At 39.7% G+C, this 20,156-nt stretch overlaps 3 protein-coding genes across 4 annotated transcripts; all 3 read right to left on the bottom strand.

The window, feature by feature from the left end:
• Positions 1 to 3: 3 nt before the first annotated feature.
• LOC144628043 (solute carrier family 49 member 4 homolog) lies at positions 4 to 4,379 on the bottom strand. 2 transcript variants are annotated; one of them, XM_078486105.1, is made up of 3 exons: positions 2,496 to 2,942; positions 1,570 to 2,272; positions 4 to 1,056 (listed from the first exon to the last, which is right to left on the bottom strand). In XM_078486105.1, exons 1-3 carry the CDS (start codon positions 2,551 to 2,553, stop codon positions 609 to 611), a joined length of 1,209 nt encoding a protein of 402 aa, XP_078342231.1. In that variant the 5' UTR covers positions 2,554 to 2,942; the 3' UTR covers positions 4 to 608. The 2 variants fall into 2 exon arrangements, with proteins under 2 accessions (XP_078342231.1, XP_078342223.1); XM_078486097.1 differs by lacking the exon at positions 2,496 to 2,942 and adding an exon at positions 3,731 to 4,379 and having other exon boundaries at positions 10 to 1,056.
• A 1,593-nt stretch (positions 4,380 to 5,972) lies between these two features.
• On the bottom strand, positions 5,973 to 11,659 carry LOC144628132 (solute carrier family 49 member 4-like). The gene is made up of 3 exons (XM_078486191.1): positions 11,120 to 11,659; positions 8,306 to 9,008; positions 5,973 to 7,757 (listed from the first exon to the last, which is right to left on the bottom strand). The coding sequence occupies exons 1-3, from the start codon at positions 11,424 to 11,426 to the stop codon at positions 7,436 to 7,438; spliced, it is 1,332 nt and encodes a 443-aa protein (XP_078342317.1). The 5' UTR covers positions 11,427 to 11,659; the 3' UTR covers positions 5,973 to 7,435.
• Positions 11,660 to 14,956: 3,297 nt separating this feature from the next.
• LOC144628078 (solute carrier family 49 member 4 homolog) lies at positions 14,957 to 19,538 on the bottom strand. Its single transcript, XM_078486135.1, has 3 exons — positions 18,832 to 19,538; positions 16,727 to 17,429; positions 14,957 to 15,830 (listed from the first exon to the last, which is right to left on the bottom strand). Exons 1-3 carry the CDS (start codon positions 19,136 to 19,138, stop codon positions 15,383 to 15,385), a joined length of 1,458 nt encoding a protein of 485 aa, XP_078342261.1. The 5' UTR covers positions 19,139 to 19,538; the 3' UTR covers positions 14,957 to 15,382.
• Between the last annotated feature and the right edge of the window lie 618 nt (positions 19,539 to 20,156).

Below are 20,156 nucleotides of genomic sequence, written 5' to 3'. Positions count from 1 at the left end.
ACAATCTTCAATTAACTTTATTCCTATTTGTTCACATAAAACCGTTGTCTGTCGTGTCTTTCAAGATATTACTTTATAAAAATATATATTAAAACCTTGATTAAGACAAGTTAGAAATATAAACATTATTATACAAATTTAAACATAATTATTTTAAATAGAGACATTTACTGCATTTTTTAGTGAGGTGTAAATTCTATTATTGATTAAACGTTTTGTCACTGTCAAACATAATTCCATTGCCCAAACCTAATTGAACCCTGAAAAGCTGAGAAATATACACCTTATAATTCTAAAATGGTGGGAAATACATTTATTTATTCTTAAATGTCTTCATGTTAATTGGCCCTTATGGCCTCATTTTAAGCCAAAGGTTCTTTTGAATTCTGCAGATGCAATCGAGGCCATGAGGCCAATTAACATGAAGACAAAAGAATGATGTATTTTCCGTCATTTTGGAATAAGGTGTATTAAAGTGCTGTAAAGTAATCCAGGTATCACCAGTCCAATTGTAAATACTTAAAGTAAAGAAATAATATAAAGATAATTTGTTGTTGTAAGCAGGGGCAACATCATGAACAGCGGGTGAGGCCCAAGGAGAATGGATTTCACTGTGAGATACTGTTTGATGTAACATGGTCCGTTTCTCCTTGATCATCCACTTCTGATCGATAATATCTCTCTCGCCATAACGCCAGTAACGGAACGCAAGCAGCGAAGGTTGCAAATGTACACCAGTTGATCCACTTCAACCCAAACTTAGGCAGCAATGAAAATATGTAAAACACTAACAACAGAAAGTTGCAAGACATCATTAAAAAAACAGATGTGATTCCTTCTGCGACGGGGTAAGCAGTCTCAACTGCCATCTCAAAAAATAATGGCAGTGTTCCATTTGTGAAGAATCCTCCAAGAATAAAGGTTAAGAACAGAACAGCTTTGCTGTATGGGATGATTCTTGCACACATGAAAGCGAATAATGCAAAGCACACAGTGGCACCCACAAGAAGGACAAACTGGATCACCTTCATATGTCTGGATATACGGTCTGCTAGTCTGTGGAGAAAACGGCAGCCAGAAAATAATCGATAAAAATATAGAAAAAAACTGCAATATTCAAAGCATTTGATGTGCAGACCAATGGCGCCTTCCATCAAACTGCACTTGGCATTGCAAACTTTGGAAAATGAGAGTCAAAATAGCCTGTTCCAGGATCTCAGTAGTTGGGGGTGAGTGAAAAATGCACACAAGCAAGGAAAAAATGAAAGGGGACTCCCCCAACTACCGAGAGCGAGTGGAACAGGCTAAAGTCTAAATGACCGGGTTGGTTTTGCATCCTGGCACAGCATAAATCAGTTACTAATAGATTTAATTTATTCAGATGGTATATCATGACAATTTCTGAACAAGCAAACAAAAAGGTCTGCTTTATAAAATTATTTTTTTATATATGTATCCCAACTGATATGTGATTTGAAACAAGACCCCTGTCTCTAAAAAGCCCTCTTTTACAGCATTGACTTGAAAACAACAATGCAAAAAATAAAGTAAATGCAAAATAAAACTCACACGGACAAAGAAATTCCTGCTACTATTCCAGCCATTGAAGCACCAAATCCAAGCCAGCCGGCAGTTTTTTCTCCGATACCAAACTGAGACAGGTTTAAGTCTAGAATAGACACCAAGCAAGTATAGACACCAACTATAACCCCATTAATGAAGAGCAACAACCACATTTGTTTATTGCAAATAAGACGTTTAAAACCATATTTAAAATCTAGGCGATCAACTGTTGCAGTCACACTTGGTGGCAATTTAGGTTTAGAGGGAAAATACACAATTACCACCAGTAAAATTAGTGCTGCTGCTCCCAACTCAATGTACATCAAATGCATGATTTTCTCCTTGAGATACATTAACTGACTGTGGCTCATATTGTTACGAATTTTGATATAGTCGATACTTTCACCGATAGTACTACTGTGATTACCCACATCTGGAACTAACAGAGGACCAATGATAAATGACAATCCCATGCCAACATAAGCAGATAGTGACGCAAGTGCAGTTGATGTTGTTCGCTGGTGAGGTGGGAACCACGTGGCAGAGATGAGGGGACCTAATGCCATTTCAACAGGGCCACCTACACTATTAAAGATTGCTCCCAGGTGAATTAACCAGGTTTGTGTTTGCAGATTAGACAGCGGGATAGCCTGAAGTCCTGCTCCTATGAAATTGACAGTTGCCATAAGGAGGGTCGATGCTCTCACGCCTACAGGAAAATAAAGAAACCTCATTCAATGGTTTAACATTTAATATGGCACATATATTTTGCGAGTTATGTAATATTTTTCCGAGCCCCATAGGGGTGGGGAAAAATATGAGCAATAAGTAAAACGTCTGTACATATATTATATGTTAATATACAATCTTCGTTCACTGTCCAAAATCCACGCGCGCAATTGGTTAAAATAGATCACATGATTTTGCTTTACCTGTCGTCAGCAAACTCCGACAGTGCAGTATTGACAATAATGCACAAAAATTGTGCATTATTGAATATGTCTTCAGCTTCAAGGCTTGCTAAAGTGGAAGAAAAAGATATTCCTCAAATAATCAACGATCCAGTACCAAACAAAATCGAAGAGGATAACAACTTGACGCGCTTTCATGTTCAAAGGTAAACTGCAGCTCAATAAATACATTTTTGTGTGCGATTGACTTGCTTGTAGTTGTTTGATTGTGAAAGCCATCGACTCGCTTTGAACAAGCTTCTCGCTGACAGTATTTATGAACGACCACAGCTGATGAACGATTTTATGAACCATTTTAAGCTTTATTTCTGTACAGCTTATTTGTGATTTTTATATTATTGATGTAATCCCGTGTAATTATGTACTACTACACTTCTTATTTTTAAACATTAAGCTTATTGTTTGAAGTTCGTTAAGTCATGATGATCGCTTTGAGTGTGCTCAGATTGTATATTAAAAGGGTTAGAGTCTGTCCGTTCGTGTTTTGTTGACAAATACACGCACTTGCTGGCCTCACAATGAACTTGAAATTTTCAATACTGCACGAGGCGTAGCCGAGTGCAGTATTGAAAATTCCTCGTTCATTGTGTGGCCAGCGCGTGCGTGTATTTGTCAACAAAACACTCACGACAGTCTCTAACCCATAATTAAACCATCAAGTAAGGGATTTTTATTCTACTGTTATTTTACGCCTAAAGGACACAAAAAAGTCAACGTTTGGAAAATTTAGTCTGGCCTTTTTGTTGCTCCATTTTCTGTCTGCATTTTTGCCCGTTTCGCAGGGTATTACCTGTTCATAATTTGTGCTTTCCTTTGACCTACAAATTATATATGTAAATATAGTATAATGGTGAACATGTTATAGTGGAATAATAATGCACCTATCAATGGTTTGCCCCAGGATGGGGGGGGGGGCAACCCCAGGGAAATTTGATATTTTTTGAATTCCAGAGTTGAATTCCCCACCCCTGGGCACCTAGTGAACGTCAAATTTCACATATCTCCTTTTAAATTTCTAACCCAGCAGACCATTTTAGATGTCAAAATTCCTATCCTGGGAGAGCTTCAAATCGTTCTCCAACATTCAGATAATATTTCAGGGTTTTGAGCATACAGTGGATATCACGGATTAGCAGTAGCTGAGAATTTTGGCCCGGATGGATTCCGGACTCTTCATAACAGAAGCTCTTTCTTACCTTTGACATCCATCAACCAAGACACCGGCAAAAAGACGACCATATAAACAATGGCACCCCAGGCAACTAACAAAGTGATAGTTGTATCGCTCCAGCCAAACAAGACTTGTGAGGTGCCTTGAATCGGGCTCCAAGTGTTCCATTTCACCGCATTCACAGCAGAACAGATGGAATAGATTAGAAGAATATACCATCTGCGCTTGTAAACTTTGAAATTCTCACGATGAATAGGAGCTAAAGAATCATATCGCACATCACAATCTGATGGATTGGTCAATAAACTCGTCTTCTCGAGCTCCTCTTGTGAGCACATTATTTTCTTCACCCGGTTTGTACTTCATATAAGCACACACCAACACACAACAATTCAGGCCCGCGCCTGCGGGCAAAGAAAAAAGCCCCACCCCACCCCAGCCTCGTCGTATGTGGTGACAAACCGCTCTGAAGACTCTCTGAGACCCGGGCGAGGACTGCTTTGTAAACCTGGAAAGGGGCGGGGCGCGGGGATGCTTGTTGGATGACTAAGGGCCTGTTTACAAGCAGGTAGGGTAACCCTAGTGCTAGGGTTACCCTAGCAAGAGGGTTAGAAGATATATAGCCCGGGTTTACAAGCAAAAATTCGCAGGTAGGGTAACCCTACTACCCGGGTCAACTTACACCGGTTACGCTTCAGTTAACCTTGTAAAATTTTGTCGTGAGAAGCTGTTATTCTAAAATAAAAATTTCGTTCCAGTGCAAAAATACGACAAATTGTGAATGAACACGATGTTTCTTTGTCACAATTCGCTGTTTTTGTCGGTATTTGTAAACATATTTAGCTTCTTGGAGCCAAAATAAAGTTGTCCCAGGTAGGCGAGTTATCCCTAGCAGAGCGTTTACAAGGCGCTAGGGTAACCCTAGCGCTCAGCTAGGGTTACTCTAGTGCTAAGGTAACCCTAGCAGCCTTGTAAACACGTCGATAAAAAAAGGAGAAATGTGGGAGCGCTAGGGTAACCCTCCTGCTAGGGTAACCCTAGCACTAGGGTTACCCTACCTGCTTGTAAACAGGCCCTAACCCAGCAAGTTAAATTTTAAGGATTGTATGGCAAGAATTAAAAGAACCGTCATACTGTGTCGGTTGTCTAGTGGATCAGGCATGAAATCTTCTTTCTTCATCATGAGAACTTCACTAACGGAACATCTATATATCGTCATACATTTAACTCATTTTATTTTAAAGTCGTCATACTTCATATTTGCCTATCCGGCTGTTTTTTACCGGTTTTCTTTTGGAGGCTTAAAGCTCGAGGTGCGCTAGGGGTTAGACTGATTCAAATATTCCGACGACCATTGCTGCCTCTTAACATTTTTAGTGAAGTAAGTGGAGGAAATCCTTGTGACCGTCTGACCGACCTTTAAAACGAAAACTAAAATTTGTGTTTACATTTTTGTAGTTTACACCTAAATTTGCCATTCTTGGGAGTCATAGGGTTAAAAGACAGTTTCAAAGTATTCACACAAGATTTGAAAAACATTTTTTTGATAAGATAAAGTTCATTTACCGGCCATAGCCTCGAACACCAGCCTTACCAGTGGGATGAGGGAATTCAAATGCAAGTACAGGGGTGTTTGGAGGAGTGAAAGTGTAACGATCTTTCAGTTTCTTTCTTTTTACCAGGGCAGCAGAGAAAAGCGCCGCATGACGCGAAACACTTAACGCCCTCACGTTTTCATGAGCATCGTATCTTCATTTGTACATGTAACTTGCAAAATCATTTATAGGAGAGTTCGCAAATGCAATAAAACTTGTTACAAAAGTGTGTAGAAGTGTGTAGTGCAAATGAGCTAGAAATAAAGCAATGTTTAAGAAGTATGTGGGCGTGCACTGCCGACTTGAAGCACCCTTCGAGTTTTAACTACAGTTTTATCAGCTACGTTTCCACGTCCATTAAAGCCTGGTTCTTGTATGATCGCCCCGATCGTTTCTATCGCATCGCGATAGAAGCGATTGGAAGCGATCAGGGGGGTCTCATGTGATCGTCCCGATCGCCTGGTATAAACAAAGACCTACGAAATACAATAATTTAAGCCCTATATCCAAAACAATGGTAGACTTCGATGAAAGAGCAAAATTCGTGGCATTCTATCTTCTCAGTTATTGCATGTTTACGGCCAAGAAGTGAAAGAGAAGCTAGAAGGATAGAACACGGACGATCCAAGCGATCGTGATCGCCCCAATAGCCGCAGACGTTAGCGATCGTCTGAGTATTGTTCTCATATAATCGCCCCGATTGCAAGAAACATTTTGAAGTGACAGCCAGAGGCGATAGATAGAAACGATCTGGGTGATTATGTGAGAACCGGGCTTAAGTCAACTAGTGCAGCTTTTAACAGTTTATTCAATCGTTGACCTACAATTTAGTCTCCAGCTCTTTCTTTTCGGGATACTTTTGTGGATGACAGATAACATATCGATACATAAGGTTTCTTTACAATTCATTATTGCTGCTTTCTATAACAGTATTTTAATAAAGTTCTGTCTCAAAGTACCAAAAAAGGTTTTAAGTATTATACATTGTTTAAAATTGAGGTATTGAAATACATCTTTCTCTTTTTTGAATTGTAAATTCACTTTTTTAATAAAATTCTATCTCAAAGTATCGAAAAAAAAATTTAATTATTATACATTGTTTTAAATAGAGGTATTGGAATTCATCTTTCTCTTTTTTGGATTGTAAATTCACTATATTTTAATAAAATTCTATCTCAAAGTATCGAAAAAAGGTTTTAAGTATTATACATTGTTTTAAATAGAGGTATTGGAATTCATCTTTCTCTTTTTTGGATTGTAAATTCACTATATTTTAATAAAATTCTATCTCAAAGTATCGAAAAAAGGTTTTAAGTATTATACATTGTTTTAAATAGAGGTATTGGAATTCATCTTTCTCTTTTTTGGATTGTAAATTCACTAATTTAATAAAATTCTATCTCAAAAGTATCGAAAAAAGGTTTTAAGTATTATACATTGTTTTAAATAGAGGTATTGAAATTCATTTTTTTTAAATTGTAAATTCCAGAATCTCGCCATAAACGTACTCGCAAAGGAGGAAATATTGTTTAAAAACCTTATTGTCATTATTTCTCTAAATGATCCCCGTCGGGTTTGCGCGCACGTACAACATTTATGGCGGAAGCAAATTTGTTACCAAAAAAATACTAAATTCGTTCAGAAAAATTTGACTACCGTGGCAAATGTTTCCCAGTTTGTACGCCAAAGAAGCTAGTTTAAGAAACAACGCTTCCTTAACAGTGACGTAACTTAATTGTTAAAAACGTTTTACTGCTGCCAATAAATATAATAGTACAAAGTACAAAATTGTGTATCGTTTGTGGATACAATAAGTGTCCCAGCTATAATTTTGCAGTGGATTGCAGACGGGACGTCTTGCATCGTCGAAACCTTCCAGGGCGACCCACCAAAAAAATCGCACAATCATCTCAAGATCTCTCTTGAAAGTTTGCATCTTGGTCCCACAGTACTACAAACACGCAATACCACCATGATGCTGAAGGGCGTGGCTTTGAAGGAAGAAATATTCATTGTGAGATACTGTTTGATGTAACTTGGTCCGTTTTGCCTTGATCATCTACTTCTGAGCGATAATATCTCTCACGCCATAATGCCAGTAACGGAACGCAAGCAGCGAAGGTTGCAAATGTACATCAGTTGATCCACTTTAACCCAAACTTGGGCAGCAACGGAAATATGTAAAACACTAACAACAGAAAGTTTGCAGACATCATTAAGAATCCAGATGTGATTCCTTCTGCGACAGGGTAAGCAGTCTCAACTGCCATTTCAAAAAATAACGGAATAGTTCCATTTGCGAAGAATCCTCCAAGGATATAGGTTAAGAAGAGGACAGCTTTGCAGTATGGGATGATGCCTGCGCACATGAAAGCGAACAATGCAAAGCACACAGTGGCACTCACAAGGAGGACAAACTGGATTGCCTTCATGTGTCTGGATATGTGGTCTGCTAGTCTGTAGAAAAAAAACGGCAGCCCTAGTTTGTTAGAGTATTCTACACTTCCACACTTGAGAAGTGTAGAACTAAGTAAAGAATGACAAGAGTAGAATGACTGAGGAAAAGGTTGTTATAGTCCCTAGTTTGCCAGAGTATTCTACACTTCCACACTTGAGAAGTGTAGATTTAAGTAAAGAATGACAAGGGTACTTGACAGAATCACTTGAATTACTTAGATGATAAATCATGACAATTAATTGAACAAGGAAATTGAACAAGGTAGTCACTCAAAAAATTTAGTACACTTATTATTGTTGCTGTTTGGTGAAAATGTGTTACCAAACAGCACTACTATAAAACATTAAATATTCCACTTTATTTATACTATATATATCACGGCTGACATGATTGGCCCCTTCTATTAAGGCCCCCCCCCCCCCAAGTCAAAAGGTCTTTAAAAAGAAATACCCCCCCTCCAACCAAGAAAGGCTCACTAGAGCTCTTACGGTATTGGACTTAAGAACAATTATTATAACAAAATAAAGTGAGTAAAAAATAAACTCACATGGACAGAGAAATTCCTGCTACTATTCCAGCCATTGAAGCTCCAAATCCAAGCCAGCCGGCAGTTTTTTCTCCGATACCAAACTGAGACAGGTTTAAATCTAGAATGGTCCCCAAGCCAGTATAGACACCAACTATAACCCCATTAATGAAGAGCAACAACCACATCTGTTTGTTGTGCACAAGACATTTAAAGCCATATTTAAAATCCAGGCGATCAACTGCTGCAGTAACACTTGGTGGCAATTTGGGTTTAGAGGGAAAATACACAAAAATCACCAGTAAAATTAGTGCTGCTACTCCCAACTCAATGTACATCAGATGCATGATTTTCTCTTTGAGATACATTAACTGACTGTGGCTCATATTGTTACGAATTTTGATATAATCGATACTTTTGCCAATGGTACTACTGTGATTACCCACATCTGGAACTAACAGAGGACTTATGATAAATGACAAACCCATGCCCACACAGGTAGATAGTGATGCAAGTGCGGTTGATGTTGTGTGCTGGTGAGTTGGGAACCATGTTGCAGAGATGAGGGGGCCTAATGCAATTGGAACAGGGCCACATATACCATTGAGGATTGCTCCCAGGTGAATCAACCAAGTTTGTGTTTGTAGATTAGACAGTGGGATAGCCTGAAGTCCTGCTCCTATGAAATTGAGAGTTGCCATAAGGAGGGTCGCTGCTCTCACGCCTACAAGAAAATAAAAAACTTAATCAATGATTTAAATCCGCAAGCACTAAAATTAAACATTGCTTATTCCCAGGATTTTAGTAATATCCTGCCTGCTAAATCTGTAGTTGTTACGTTTTCCACTGTTTAAAACTTAGTCAGAATGTGATTTGTACTGTTTTATGATTTGTACTGTTTTGCATGTGTACTGTTTTATGGTACGAAATAAGTTCTTTTCAATCTTGTTCAAACTTGGTGATGGTGTATGAGGGATAAAAAGAAAATGATGGGAGAAAAAAAAGCAAGTTGACAAGAGCTGTTTCAGAGTGCATATTCCCCGATCACAAGTACTGCAGGGTTCAAGACTAACTTTTTAACTCACTGGTTTATTGGCTAGTGACATGTCAGATTTTACCAGCCAAAAGTAATTTTTCACTAGTCAGAAAAATTGATTTCTTTGAAGAACTGTTGACTATTCCACGTTTTTCACTAGCCAAAGTGGCTAGTAGGAATGCTAAACCTGGTAGCCAAAACCTAACTTTTAGTAGTCTTTGGCTAGTTGGCTACTGTTAGTCTCGAGCCCTGTACTGTCACGTATTATGGCTTGTAGTAGTGTGAAAATGTGCGTGACCAAATATATATAGATGGAATCGCCCATATATGTTACATGCCCGTATATGTAACATGCCCCTATGGGTAACCCCTAGGGGAGCTCCCCCAGGTACAGTAGGTAACGTAACATTACCAGTCCATCAGGCCCAGCCTCCCCGGGGGCCACCCCCTCCCTCAGATTAGTTTCGTAACCACTGGCCATGGGGCATTCTATCTTCCACAAGAAATACATTATACTTATGAAAGTAACGATAAAAAGAAAAGTCAAGATACAATCTTAATATACAATTGTCCTTTGATTCACTAATTAAATATGATTTCCAGTCCGTACTGCGCAATCTCCACCTGCAATGTTTGTGAGTCCCACAAACAGAAGAATGTTTAAGATGGTTTCTGCACAATTTTCGAGCAATACAGGCAAAAATAAAGTTACCAAAAATACCTCTTAGCATGGCAACAGTTTTAGTACAGCTAACAAAAACCTGCCAAAAATTTAGCACTCAAGCTGACCCCGCGAGAGAAAAATGGATTTGAAGTTGTCTTTATTTCAGTTAAAACGGACGTCTTGCACCAGTTCAAAACAAAATGGCGCGCGTTTAATACATTTTTTCGAAGTTTGACTTTAATTTTCTCGAGAATGCTTTAGAATTTAATTGCGGGGTCACTAAGACAAATGAATTTCGATGAGATCTTTTGAATAGTATACAAAATGTTGCCGTGCAATGGGTAGATTTTTGGTACTTAATTTTCGCACTCATTGCTCGAACTTTCAGCGGAATCCGTCTTAAGAAGAATGTTTAATGCGGGACAAAACTTACCTTTTTTTTCATTATTAACGCCAGATATCCTTGCAAAACAATAATAACGAGTAAAAGAAGCTCGACGGTATTTCAAACGGACGTTTTAGCTCATCGTGAATTCTTGAACGAAACGATCCGTAATGGCGAACTAAAAAACTTCATGTACGCTATCACCGAAGTGTAACATTTCAACGAATTCAAAACAAAAATGAAAACAAACCCTGAGTCTGCGCAGTACGGACTGGAAATCATCTTTACATTCTAGGAGTATTAATTTGACAAAAGAAATCATCCAAAATATTGTCTTTGGAATCTGTGTCAGAGGCAGCGGCGCGTTTTGGAACGTGGGGGATTAAGACTATCCCAAAAATTCTTGGCAGGTTTTCATATTTGGAGCAACATTTTGTTTTCTGAGCAGTTTCTAGACCGAAGATTTTCGAAGATTATCCGATTGTTGTTCGAAGGCCATACGAACGTTTCCGATCATTATTCGAACTTTTCCGAAGACAAACGAAGTTTCCCGAAGACTTCCAAGGTGGTTTCGAAGATGATTCAACTCACTCACGAGACAGAATATCTTGACAAACCAATTTTATGCTGCCCTCGGGATATCTTCGGCACCAAAAAACGTCACTGGGACGGGGGGCTGCACTGAGCCCCCCAAATTTTTGTTTGGGAGGGGATGTGCTGTGTACTAACTGTTGTCATGAGCTTTCTCACCTTTGGCATCCATCAACCAGGACACCGGCAAAAAGACGACCAAATAAACAATCGGACCCCAGGCAACTAACAGAGTGATAGTTGTATTGCTCCAGCCAAACACAACTTGTGAGGTGCCTTGAATCGGGCTCCAAGCGTTCCATTTCACCGCATTTACAGCAGAACAGATGGAATACATTAGAAGAATATACCATCGACGCTTGTAAACTTTGAAATTCTCTTGATGAATGGGGCCTAGAGAGCCATACCGGACATCACCAGCTGATGAATTCACCAAGATGTTTGTCTTCTCTTCTCGTGAACCCATAATAGATCGTCTGGATTTTCACACAATCGGTGTCTTTTGGAATATTTTCAGTATTCTCGACAGCAGAACGCATCCGCCTCAGCACAAAGTTGCAGCTATTCGTTTCGTCCGTTTCTCTAGCTGATTCCTTTCAGGCGGCTTCAGAATCTTAAAAGCTTATTCACACAGATACCGGTATCAAAATAAAATGCATCAGGCGTTACGTTCGTCACGTGCAACTACTAATTAACTCCAGTACGCTCGCGTGGAATAATGGGATATCTGAAACCAGGAAGTAGTCACAGACACATATACTTCCATAACAACTATAACAGTACTGTACATGTATGACATCTTCACCACAACAATTTATGGACTTTGAAATTCTCACGATGAATAGGAGCTAGGGAATCATATCGCAGATCACAATCCGATGGATTGATCAATAAACTCGTCTTCTCCTCTTGTGAGGACATTATTTTCTTCACCCCGGTTTGTACTTCATATAAGCACACACCTCGATCTCAGGCCCCACCCCACCCCCGCCTCGCCGCCACGGTATGCACGAGTCACGCAGGCTAGGCAGGGCCCCGGCTAGTCTTGCTCCAAGTCGCTCTTTTCGTGTCGATAGAGTTCCTTGAGTTAGCTTGCTTTGAAATCGCGCGCGATTGACCGCACGGAATTCATTTGTCAGTGCGTCGAGGAATGTCGTTCCGCCACGATCCTCCGCCATTTTGTTTTTCATGCCCGCGGCCCCGGCAGGCTTCTGGTTTAATTTTCGCGTCGTTTAGCGCGCGCACACAGAACACTGCGAGATTCTCTTCAGGCTAAGGTCGGTAGGGAAATAAATGGTCGTTTTCTATTAAGCAAGCACGGTGACCCCCATTTTTTAATTTAAATGTCATACGGTTGTCTACAATATATATTTAAAGAAAAGTTTAAAACTCTACATTGAGATATTTTAACTTAAATGCTGTAAAAAACACGTTTTTAGGTAGTGCCGTTGGCATGCGCATGAAGCAAAATCTTTAATTTCTTTCATTATCTTAATTCGTGTACAATAAGAATAGTTTTTAATATAAGATCAAAGTCTATTTTGTTGAGCTAGACTAATACTTTAATGCAATAATGATTTTTTTCTAGAAACAATAGTTCCCCATTCGGATTACTGGGGTTCCTAATATATACCTTGCGGGTCGTATATTTACTATAATGCCCATCCATTTTACACAAAATCTAGAGCGGTGACCCCCATTTTTTATTTCATTTTTTTAATCAGTCATGACATAATTGTAACTGGAACAAGTTTCAGAAATTTTTTTATACTCCTTCTATTTCAGTGGAATCACCTTAAAATTTATAATCCTAAAATATACCACAATAGCAGTTTAACTCAGAATATGAGTTCACAGGCCAGCGGTGCACAGTTCACCTCTCGGACCTCCCCTTGTGGTAAAAACTTTGAATCCCTGAGGAAAGGAGGCAATGCAAGGAACTGCTAAGTATGTGAAAATTGGCGCTGATGCTCGCTGTATGACTTAATTTGGACGAAATACCGGAAAGATTTACGCACAGCCGCATACATTAATTATGTATGCAACTATTTCATACCATCAATATACACAAACAGCAATCATGAAAAGAACGAGTCATTCAGAAGATTAAAAGCATAATTAATGTATGGGGCTGTGCGAAAATCTTGCGGAAATATCAATGTTTTTACCTCTCAAGGTATCTTTTAAGGGTTGCATGCCAAGAAATAAAAAATCTCGTCATACTGTGTCGCCGGGTTACTTTAATAACGGAACATTTGTTTCGTCATTTTATTTTTAGTCGCTGTAATTACCTCTTTTTTGCCTATCCGTTTTTGAGCACTTTTCTAAAGGGGTCTAAAAGCTTGAGCTATGCCCAGGTTTGTCTTCTTTAAGAGGCTAAATTCAAATATTCCGACGACCATTCCTACCTCCTTAAGGATCTTTAAATCAGTGGATGAAATCCTTGACGGATTTGGCCAAAAAATACTGCGGATCGGCGGATTTGCGTACCCCTATTCACCCCCCTCTTTTGTCGTGATAAGATGAAGTTCGTGCACCACAATAGCCTCAGTCGCCAGCTGTACCGGTGGGAAGAGGGGATTCAAGTACAAGGGTGTCGGAGGAGTGAAAGGGGAACGATCTTTGCTTTCTTTCTTTTTATACCAGAGCAGCAGAGAAAAGCGCATGACATGGAACAACACTTAACCCCCTCACTTTTTCAAGGAACATCTACATCTGTATGTTACTTGCAAAATCTATCCAGGACATTTCGCAAGTGCAATAAAAATAAAAAGTGCTACAAACGCGATATGAATAAGCGCAGAAGTGTGTAGCACAAACTATTAACTAAAGATAAAACATTGTTTAAGCAGATCTGTGTTCAGAGGCAGCTCAAAAACTTATTCAATTGTTGCCCTCAAATGTCAGTTAAACGTTTCAGTTAAGTGTGAATCGACCATTTAGATGCTAATCTTCAATAAACTTTTTTCATATTTCAGTTCAAACAAAACCGTTGTGTGTAATTACCTGACATGAACATAAGGTAAGGTAAGGTAAGGTAAAGTCTGTTTCCGAGCCATGAGGCCCATACAGCCGGAGCTTATCCCGGTTTCCGTAGCATTAAGCGACTTGGACTCCCCCCTGGATGGGATGCTAGTCCATCGCAGGGTTACCCCCCAGCAGTAAATTCGCCGGTACCCATTTATACACCTGGGTGGAGAGAGGCACTGTGAGAGTAAAGTGTCTTGCCCAAGAACACAACGCAGCGCCCCGGCCAGGCCTCGAACCCGGGCCGTTCGACTCGGAGTCGAGCGCGCTAACCATTAGGCCACCGCGCCTCCCACAATGAACATACATACATTAAACTTTATTTATCCTCAAATTTAATATAGCTAAGACAAGCTAGTTTCTTCGAGAAACAAGTGAAATATATATTAAAAAATAAAAATAAAATAAGTTAAAAAGAATAATTGTACATTGATTTTCCAGCCCTTTCTCGTCGTGACACTTTAGTAGATAACATATCATATATCAACACTTTGTCTGTGGCGATCGGTAGACGTAATTTCAGTAGAATGATTCATCCGATCTGAGATTATTAAACACTAAATTTTCGGTGGCCTCTGTCCACCTTCATCAGAGTATTGAAAATGAGTTCGTTATAATATTAGCGCGCGCTAGTCATGTTTGAATACGCCATCCAATCTTTAATTCCTTAACAATGGAGTGTAAGCGCGCGGAAGGGGTTTCCTTTCGTTAACCGCGTTGGAATCCACCGTAGAGTGCCACGACTCTAGGAACAGTCTCTTGGTGTAACTTGAGATTCCTCGTTCAAGGATCGTGGCATTTCTTGGGTGGATGTCATGCTCGGTTGATTCCGCGTGTTGTTTTTTTGCAGACTCTCCATTACAAGCGCGGCCGGGATCGTGCTCGGCTCCGCGTGAGCTCCAAGAGCGCTTACTTTCTCCAGTAAACGCGCAGTCATTGCATCTGACCTCATTGCTGTCTCAACTGTGGATTGCAGACCGAAAGAATGGGTCGTCTTGCAACGTTAAAACCTTCCGGGCGACCCACCAAAAAGATCGCACCTCCATCCAGGGCTTGAGACTAACTTTTTAACTCACTGGTTTACTGGCTAGTGACATGTCAGACGTTACTAGCCAAAAGTAATTTTTCACTAGTCAGGTATATTGATTTCTATCAAGAACAGTTGGCTTTTCCAAAATTTTCACTAGCCAAATGGCTAGTAAGAATGCTAAACCTGGTACAGATAGCCAAAACCTAAATTTTAGTAGCCTTTGGCTAGTTGGCTACCGTTAGTCTCGAGCCCTGGCCATCTCAAGATCACTCTTTCAAGAAAGTTTGCATCTTGGTCGCACAGTACTAGAGGCGCGCAAGACCACCGGTGATACCGAAGGGCGTGGCCTGGAGATAAGGAAATCTTCACTGTGATGTACTGTTTGATGTAACTCGGTCCGTTTTACCATAAGCATCTACTTCTGAGCGATAATATCTCTCTCGCCATAACGCCAGCAACGGAACGCAAGCAGCAAAGGTTGCAAATGTACACCAGTTGATCCACTTTAACCCAAAATTAGGCAGCAATGGAAATATGTAAAACACTAACAACAGGACATTGCAAGACACTGTTAAGACTCCAGATGTGATTCCTTCTGCGACAGGATAAGCTGTCTCAACTGCCATCTCAAAAAATAACGGAACGGTTGCGTTTGTGAAGAATCCTCCAAGGATGAAGATTAGGAAGAGGATAGCTTTGCTGTATGGGATGATTCTTGCGCACATGAAAGCGAACAATGCAAAGCACACGGCGGCACACACAAGAAGGACAAACTGGATCGCCTTCATGTGTCTGGATACACGGTCTGCTAGTCTGTAGAGAAAACGTCAGCCAGTAATTAATATATATATATAGTTAGATAGATTGAAAAAAATAACTATTTTAAAAGATGTTTGATACGCAGCTTATCCTCCAACTGTAAGGCATTGCAAAAGTTGGTAAACAAATGCAAAAGGATCTAAACGTTGTTCAGTCTATATATGAAGAGACAAAAATAACCCCCTGATCCTGGGCCCCTAATTACTGATATGTGGTAGCCTGAACAAACACATGCCCCAAGAGACAAAATTGAGTTCGCTCTAGAGTGCCATCTTGGTTGAAAACAAAAGCCATGGCCGTAGGCAGGGGGTGCGATGGGTGCAGCCAACCCCCCCTCCATGGGCCAAAATGGTCCTCTGAATCGGGGAGTGGAGGTTAAAATTACTCTCAGAATGCAGGAAATGTGGACTTTGACAACTTGAATTTTCAAAATTTCCTGGGGGAGAATACCCCGGGAACCCCTAGATGCATCCACTAATGCAAAATCCTGCCTACAGCCCTGCAAGCATCATGTTAATGAAAGTCTTGTCTGATAGCCTAGGTCTAATAATGATGATAATCTGGGCGACGATGACGATGATAACGATGATGATATTAATTACAGAAAATCTAAACAGGAAAATCCATCAGTGTGAAGGGCACTGTCATTAAAAGGGTTGACATTTTTTATTGGACCATTAATTGAGAAAGCCCTTCAGGCTAGCTTATATTATGGTACTGTATTTTAAACATTCCTAAAGGGTAGCATAGAAAATCATTTTTTTGTATATTATGTCCCTTCCTGTCATTATAGTCTGGTTAAGTTTCTTTGCAACAAACATTGAGATTACAATCAGTTATTCGACCTGAAGACACAAAAAAAATTAAATTAAATGCAAGATAGAACTCACATGGACAGAGAAATTCCTGCTACTATTCCAGCCATTGTAGCACCAAATCCAAGCCAGCCGGCAGTTTTTTCTCCGATACCAAACTGAGACAGGTTTAAGTCTAGAATAGACACCAAACCAGTATAGACACCAAGTGTAACTCCATTAATAAAGAGCAACAACCACATCTGTTTGTTGTGCATGAGACGTTTGAAACCATATTTAAAATCCAGGCGATCAACTGTTGCAGTCACACTTGGTGGCAATTTGGGTTTAGAGGGAAAATACACAAAAATCACCAGTAAAATTAGTGCTGCTGCTCCCAACTCAATGTACATCAGATGCATGATTTTCTCCTTGAGATACATTAACTGATAGTGGCTCATATTGTTACGAATTTTGATATAGTCGATACTTTTACCGATGGTACTACTGTGATTACCCACATCTGGAACTAACAGAGGACTTATGATAAACGCCAACCCTGTGCCAAAATAGGGAGAAAGTGATGCAAGTGCAGTTGACGTTGTACGCTGGTGAGGTGGGAACCATGCCGCAGAGATAAGGGGGCCTAACGCCATGGCAAAAGGGCCACCTATACTATTGAAAATCACCCCCAGGTGAATCAACCAAGTTTGTATTTGCAGGTTAGACAGTGGAATAGCCTGAAGTCCTGCTGCTACAAAATCAACAATTGCCAGAAGGAGGGTGCATACTCTCAAGCCTGCAAGAAAATAACAAATGTGAATACTATGATAACATAATATGGTGTTGCTGAGCATTCATCTATGTAATACGGTTCTTTTTTTCTTAGAATTTAAGTGTAAATATTTTTAACTTTTTGTAGCTTAGTAGATTAGTTAATGTAAATAGTGTCCCCAATTAGTTTTTTAAAGCTAAATACAGCTTGACACTATAATAAAGTATTCCATTCATTCATTCAATAAGTACATTTTTGTGCCAAATAGAGTCTGTTCTGCTCCTTCAATGTTTTTACACATGGTAGCTCTTTTTAAGAGAGCTTTTTCAAGGTGTTAAACGATGACTGAGTAATACTGTCGGCATTAAAAAAAAATTGTGTAAAATATAACAAGTTTTGAAAGCTTGGGGGATAATTTTCACTTTGAGGATATTTAACAATTATCCTGGAAAATCGCGCGGAATATCGCCTGATACTTAGCCGACTCGGCCTACGGCCTCGTCGGCTAAAATCAGACGATATTCCGCAAGATTGAGCAGGATAATTGTTTTATTACTCAACAAATTGTCAACGAAACACATTTTGCATATAAAAAAAAACTGTAATTATGCAGCGCTTTACAAGATTTTGGACGAATCTTCGCAACCTACGAATATCGCAGGATATCTGTTATGTACGGATGACAGATATCGTTAACATTTTTTATATGGGCAGGGCGCGCATCTGTTGAATAATAATAATGGATATTTTCAACTTTGACTGTGTGGCATACAGGTTAAGACCAATTATTACAAGTGAAAATTATTTGCTAGATGATATTTTATACAATACAAAGCAGTGGTGAATCATTTTTCCAAACATGCAAGTTTTGCAGAATTTTTGACAAATTTCAGGGGTCTCATTGTCTCAAGTTTTTCTGGGACATCTTCTTGGTGTCTTGATTTCTTTTGGAAGGCTGAGAAAGTCTTGGGCTTGCAGAAAAGATATCAGTCTCGCTGTCTCGCAAAGTGTCGAATTTACCTTTGGACACCCCTACTAACTACAATGTTTTTTTAACCCCTTCTACAATGTAGCCCTAAAGAGTTACTCATTATGCCTTTTACTGGCTTGCGTATGCAACATTCGAAACACTAAGACGCTACATCATGAGAATGGACAAGACATCTTTCTTGGAAGGTAGTAACACAGCAGAAAAGACAAATCAGTTTTTCCACTATTTACTACGTTGAAGAAAAATACTTTTGACTGCAAGGAAATCAAGCGTGAAATTTTCGTGACTTGCACTGTCTGACTCACATGCGATCTGTCACGCAATCAGAAACTAAGTCCAAAACATTGACCGGCTAACGGATCCTTACATTTTATCTTCTAATTCCTCGTTATAAAGAAGCAGTTTAACATTGTTGTTAAATTATAATTTCCCTACCTTTGACATCCATCAACCAAGACATCGGTAAAAAGACCACTATAAAAACAATCGGTCCCCAGGCGACTAACAGAGTGATAGTTGTATCGCTCCAGCCAAACACGACTTGTGAGGTGCCTTGAATCGGGCTCCAAGTGTTCCATTTCACCGCATTTACAGCAGAACAGATGGAATAGATTAGAAGAATATACCATCGACGCTTGTAAACTTTGAAATTCTCTTGATGAATGGGGCCTAGAGAGCCATACCGGACATCACCAGCTGATGAATTCACCAAGATGTTCGTCTTCTCTTCCCGTGAACCCATAATAAATCAGAGCGTTTTCTGTCAGTGCTACAGTAGTAGGTTTTCTTCGTTTTAAGTGATTTTGAAGACGAACATTACACACGTATAAACTCGGTGTCTTTTGGTATATTGTCAGTGTTCTCGAAAGGACTTCTATTCGCGCCTCAGCATTGCCAAGTTTCAGCCAGCGCTCGTTTCTCTAGCTGTTTCCTTTCAAGCGGCTTTAGAATCTTAAAACACGTGACATGGAAAAATATATCAGCCACGTATTTGACTGATTTGAAAGGAAGGTTTCAGTACAAAAGCTTATTCACACAGATACCGGCCTGGATACCGGTATTTTGTAATGCAAAATAAAATGCATCAGGCGTCACGTTTGTCACGCTCGAGTAGGCTCGCATGGAATAATGGGATATCTGAAACAGCACACGTCGCTTTTGGAAGGGAAATTTAGTTTTTTTGCGGCCGCGGATTGTTTGTACAGCGGCGACCACCAACAGGCTCATCTCCCGTAGCAACAAACGGCTTCGCCATTGTTTACGGTTCAAAGGGGAGAATGGCTATTGTTTTAGAACCAATGAAAATGAAGAACGAAGCAGCCTTTGCCGCCCATGACAGTAAAAAACATGGCGGAAAGGACTGAAGAAGCTACGCAACGCAAAAAACCCGATGAAAATCGATGGAATTCTCGAATTTTTCGCCTGGAAAATCTGACCCGCAATTTTGCCGTCCTTCACGCAGTAATTTGGTCGCCTTAAAAGATTTGAAAATGTGAACTGCTCTGAGTTTTCTGCAACAGATGGCACACAAATTTACGAAGAGTGATACTGGAAGAACTCAACTGCGTGGTAAGTTTTTTATGAGTAATTCTTTTTTCCGTGTGATTAAGGATCAAAGTTAGGGCTTTTTCGCGTGTTTCGACGCCATCTTTAAATTCCTTCCCCAAGTGAAGGAGATAGGCAAGTTCTTTTAAGTGAAATTTGGGAAACTTTATTCGCTTTGAAGGCAATGAAATGTATTTATTCCATCAAAAACTTAC

This window comes from Oculina patagonica, chromosome 1 (genome assembly GCF_052425735.1).
Source record: "Oculina patagonica isolate OP01 chromosome 1, crgOcupat, whole genome shotgun sequence".
NCBI classification, from domain to species: Eukaryota; Metazoa; Cnidaria; class Anthozoa; order Scleractinia; family Oculinidae; genus Oculina; species Oculina patagonica.
The sequence above is the reverse complement of the archived record's forward strand: the minus strand, read 5'-3'. Positions and strand labels throughout refer to the sequence as shown.